At 40.9% G+C, this 3,878-nt stretch overlaps 1 protein-coding gene across 2 annotated transcripts in view; it reads right to left on the minus strand.

The window, feature by feature from the left end:
• ZRANB3 (zinc finger RANBP2-type containing 3) overlaps window positions 1–3,878 on the minus strand; it is a 269,156-nt gene that overhangs the window by 5,441 nt on the left and 259,837 nt on the right. For both annotated transcript variants that reach the window (XM_027768770.1, XM_006169719.2), the window contains one exon: window positions 1,685–2,087. In XM_027768770.1, the coding sequence (XP_027624571.1) occupies window positions 1,685–2,087 (403 nt within the window). The remainder of the gene's footprint in view (window positions 1–1,684; window positions 2,088–3,878) is intronic.

Consider the following 3,878-nt stretch of genomic DNA (forward strand, 5'->3'; position numbering starts at 1 on the left):
ATTCCTGCACAGGCTGCTTTCAAGATGACCTTGAGTCAGTTTGTCGTGTGCCTTCTGGAAGCTTTCGCAGCAAGGCAGGTGACAGTAAATGGAGCTTGGCTCACATCCCTCACATGGATGCGCTAGGTCTCTCACCAGTTAGACCAAGAGATGTTTCAGGAACTGTATATCATGAGAGAAATGTTGTATTTCCCTAGTTCTCAAAGGTGTGCTCTAATTCATCTTTGCAGTAATCATTTTTAATTAATTCTACCACAATTCAGCAATACTAAGTAAATACAAAGATATGAGTTGTCAGTCAGGAATTCATCAGTGTTTTAGTGGGCAAGGTATCAGTGGCTCAGAAGTGTTCCTTTGCGATTAATCACACTATGAGATTACACATTTTGCTCTGGTTTGAAATTTAGAATTGATTAGTTAACGAGATTAGAATCCAACTGAGTCTTGGGAATAAAAGTGAATACAATTCACAGTGTGCTACAAATAATATTTTGCCGTAAATTACGAAAATCACATTTTATGATGGAATGAAAAGAATATACGTATATCCTTCTCAATGTAATGAATTACATTTGTGGTTATCCATTTGCCTGCTGTTCAATATCAGCATCATAAAAAGTGGAACTGCCAGGTCACAGATGCCTTTTGATGTGTCAGGTAAGACCCTTTCCCAAAATAAATGAATCAGGATTGAAATAAGCCCTTAGATTTTATAACCACTATTCAAGAAGTCAGGAGCTAGAAGTGAATATCAAACAATACCATGAGGATTCAGGGAGACAAATCGAGAATGTAGGAAATCTTACAAGCACATGATCTAGTTCCTTCGGCACTCGATGGTGTAAAAATGGATGAAATGCTATGATAGATTAAAAGGAGCACAAGAGGCATAATGACCAAATACGATGTGTGGGTCATATGTGAATCTTAATTTTGAAGGAAGCAATTATAAAGAGACTTTTTGAGGTGATCTGGGAACCAAACATCGACGTATTATAAATAAGGAATTACAAATATCCTGGGTTGATAACTCATAATGGAATTATACTTAAAAGAAGGAAAGAGAAGGTAGAGAGGAAAGAAGGAAGTAAAGAAGGTTTTAGCTCCATGAGAAACATAATGAAAGTACTTAAGGGTGAAATTAAATACTGTCTGGAATTTACTTTAAAATAATCCAGGAGAGAGGCCACACCGTGGTCTATGTATGGTTGGATGGCTGGACCCCACCTGAACTGACTGTGTGGTTAGAGTCTAGGACCCAGCAGCTTGACAAATACATAGCGGGTGTGTGCATGTATGCCCAAAATCCTGAAAGAAGGCAGGAATGGAGGAGAAAGAATTGCCGTGTGATCATTTTCCATGTGGGTCAGAATGCTTTCTTGTTTTCCCTCTCTTTCTCTGTGTCTCCTCCTGGTGAGTGCATGTACCCTCTGACCAAAAAACTAAAATAAAATAAAATTCCAGAGGGAAAAAAGGCAGTTAGGCAAGGCACAGATAAAAATGGTTGGCAAAATGCTAACAAACTATTAGAAGTGGGTGGTGGGTATTGGGTTCATTTTTCACTCTACTTTTGTATATATATTTGAAAATGCCCATGTTAAAAAGTTAAAAAATAAAGCTAGTGAGTGAATATTCATCATGCAGTACACAGCTGCCATCTTTCTGTCACATGATTATAATTTACCTGTTCCAATGGGAGCTTTGATGTCCAAGTAGGATCCAAAAGATTCTTTCTCTGACTTTTAGGGGCATCTCTCAGACGTAAAAAGAGCTCTTGTGCATTCACATTACACAGCTGACAAACCCCATGTTCAGTTTCAAATACTTTGGCTCGCAGGTAACCATTATTAGATCGAATCCAAAACTCCTCCTGACATTTCAGAGAGCAAAATCGTGAATCCCAAGCATTGGTTTTATCCTCTTGCTTAGTTTGGCAAGTGGGCTGCTGACAGCGGAGGCAAAGTGGGTTTCCTTCATTATTCACAGCTTGCAAATAGCCTCTGGATGTGGAAGGCATCCCAGTGAGAGCTGGTTGAGCAGTGCAGGGATTTAGAAATGGGACATGGGCCCCATCTTCAAGAAACTTTCTGTAATTGAACAAAACATTGAATTAGGTAACTAATGAACAGTTCCTTTAACCACTGCTTCACATAAAGGCCTTCAGTTTCTGTATTGACAAACAGTAAACATAGGGCCCACAGGTTTTGTGATTCAGTGTTGAAATGAAATAGCTAGTGTCAGTGCTGAGTATTCCATGTCAAGTCAAGAAGAAAGCAGTGATGTGTTTAAAAGAAATTAACTTGGGGACCAGCAGTTGGCATAATGGCTATGTTGCTGGACTCCCATGTAGCCAACAGCAGTTCAAGTCCCAGACCCAGTGGCTTAAACTCACACCGGGCACGTGTGCATAGGTGCCCAAGATCCTGAGAGGAGAATGGAGGAGAAGGGATTGTGGCATGGCTATCCCCTCTGGGGGGTGATTTCTTGCTTTCTGTCTCTCTCTGTCTTTCTGGTGAGCACACGCACCCTATAGCAAGTGTGGAGTGAAGTAACTGCTATAAAATCTCTTCCCATTAAAATAGGCCATGAAGTTAAAAATCATAGTAAATTATGGGGACCAGCAGGTAGCGTGTTGGTTAAGGTGCTGGACACTCCCGCATGGTTTGGATCCTGGATCTGGTAGCTTGCTTTCTCACTTTCCCTTGCTCTCTCTTTCTGTGTCTTTCTCTGGTCAAATTAAAAAATAAAATAAAATAAAAAGTTAAAAGTTAACTTGACTGCAAATATACTGCCACTCTTGGGAATCTGGATGCCTTCATGTTAAACACTGGATTGGAAACTTCTGGAGAAGCTGGAAAATTAGAAGTTAGAAAATTCTGGGACCAGCAGTTAGCATAATGGTTATGTCGCTGGACTCCCACGTAGTCAATCACGGTTAGTGTCCCGGACCCGGTGGCTTAAAACTCACACTGGGCTCATGTGTGTGTGTATGCCCAAGATCCCAAGAGGAGAAATGGAGGAGAAGGGATTGCAGCGTGGCCATACCCCCTGGGGGGTGATTTCTCACTTTTTGTCTCTCTCTCTCTGTCTGGTGAGCCCACGTGCCCTATAGCAAAAACCTCTCAAAAAGAAAAAGAAAAAAAGAAAGAAAGAACATTCTTCTTTAGGCTGGTTAATGTAGAACCCCAATGAAAGCTTAGTGACCACCCTGCCCTCTAACTCTGTGGAGTCACACACCTCATTAGGCCAGGAAGGGCATTACAAACTCCCTCTTCCAATTCCCAGCTTACAGAAAATGGAGTCTTCACAGCCCCCAAAGACAGAGTAAAATAGCTGATGGTGCCCATAGAAATCAGAACACAAGGCTTCATAATACTGTCACCTGAGAGCTGATCGAGTTAAAATTATAAATGAAATGCTGACTTGGTTAGAATCCAAGAAAAAGGTACTCTACTCGATCATGCTCCAAGGTCCTACATGGAAGTAACCGTTGCTTTGCCTATTTTCTGTAGTTCTTTGTTAAAAGGGTTCAAAGAAAGACTTATGATAGAAAAAGTTGAAGACTAGGGAGCAGAACCCAGATCTGATGTTAGTTTTCCTGACATCTACCTCCAAGGCCTGATGCGGGCACCTTGTCCAGCTGGTCTCAGGGTCCTTCCTTGTCCCCAGTTTCTAAGATTAGGAGAGCTTGTGCCTCACAAGTTGCTAAAAAGACTAAAGAGCTACAATGTCATGAAAGTTCTCTGTAACCTCTAAAGTGGCCACACAGGGTGAGGTATTACTACAAAAGCGAATGCATACATTTAAAGGAATAGTCTTGCTACTGCTGTGCCCTGATAGTTAAAAAAAAAAAAAAAAAGAACCAAAAAACCAAAGAC

Source organism: Tupaia chinensis, unplaced genomic scaffold (assembly GCF_000334495.1).
Source record: "Tupaia chinensis unplaced genomic scaffold, TupChi_1.0 Scaffold147433_1, whole genome shotgun sequence".
NCBI classification, from domain to species: domain Eukaryota; kingdom Metazoa; phylum Chordata; class Mammalia; order Scandentia; family Tupaiidae; genus Tupaia; species Tupaia belangeri.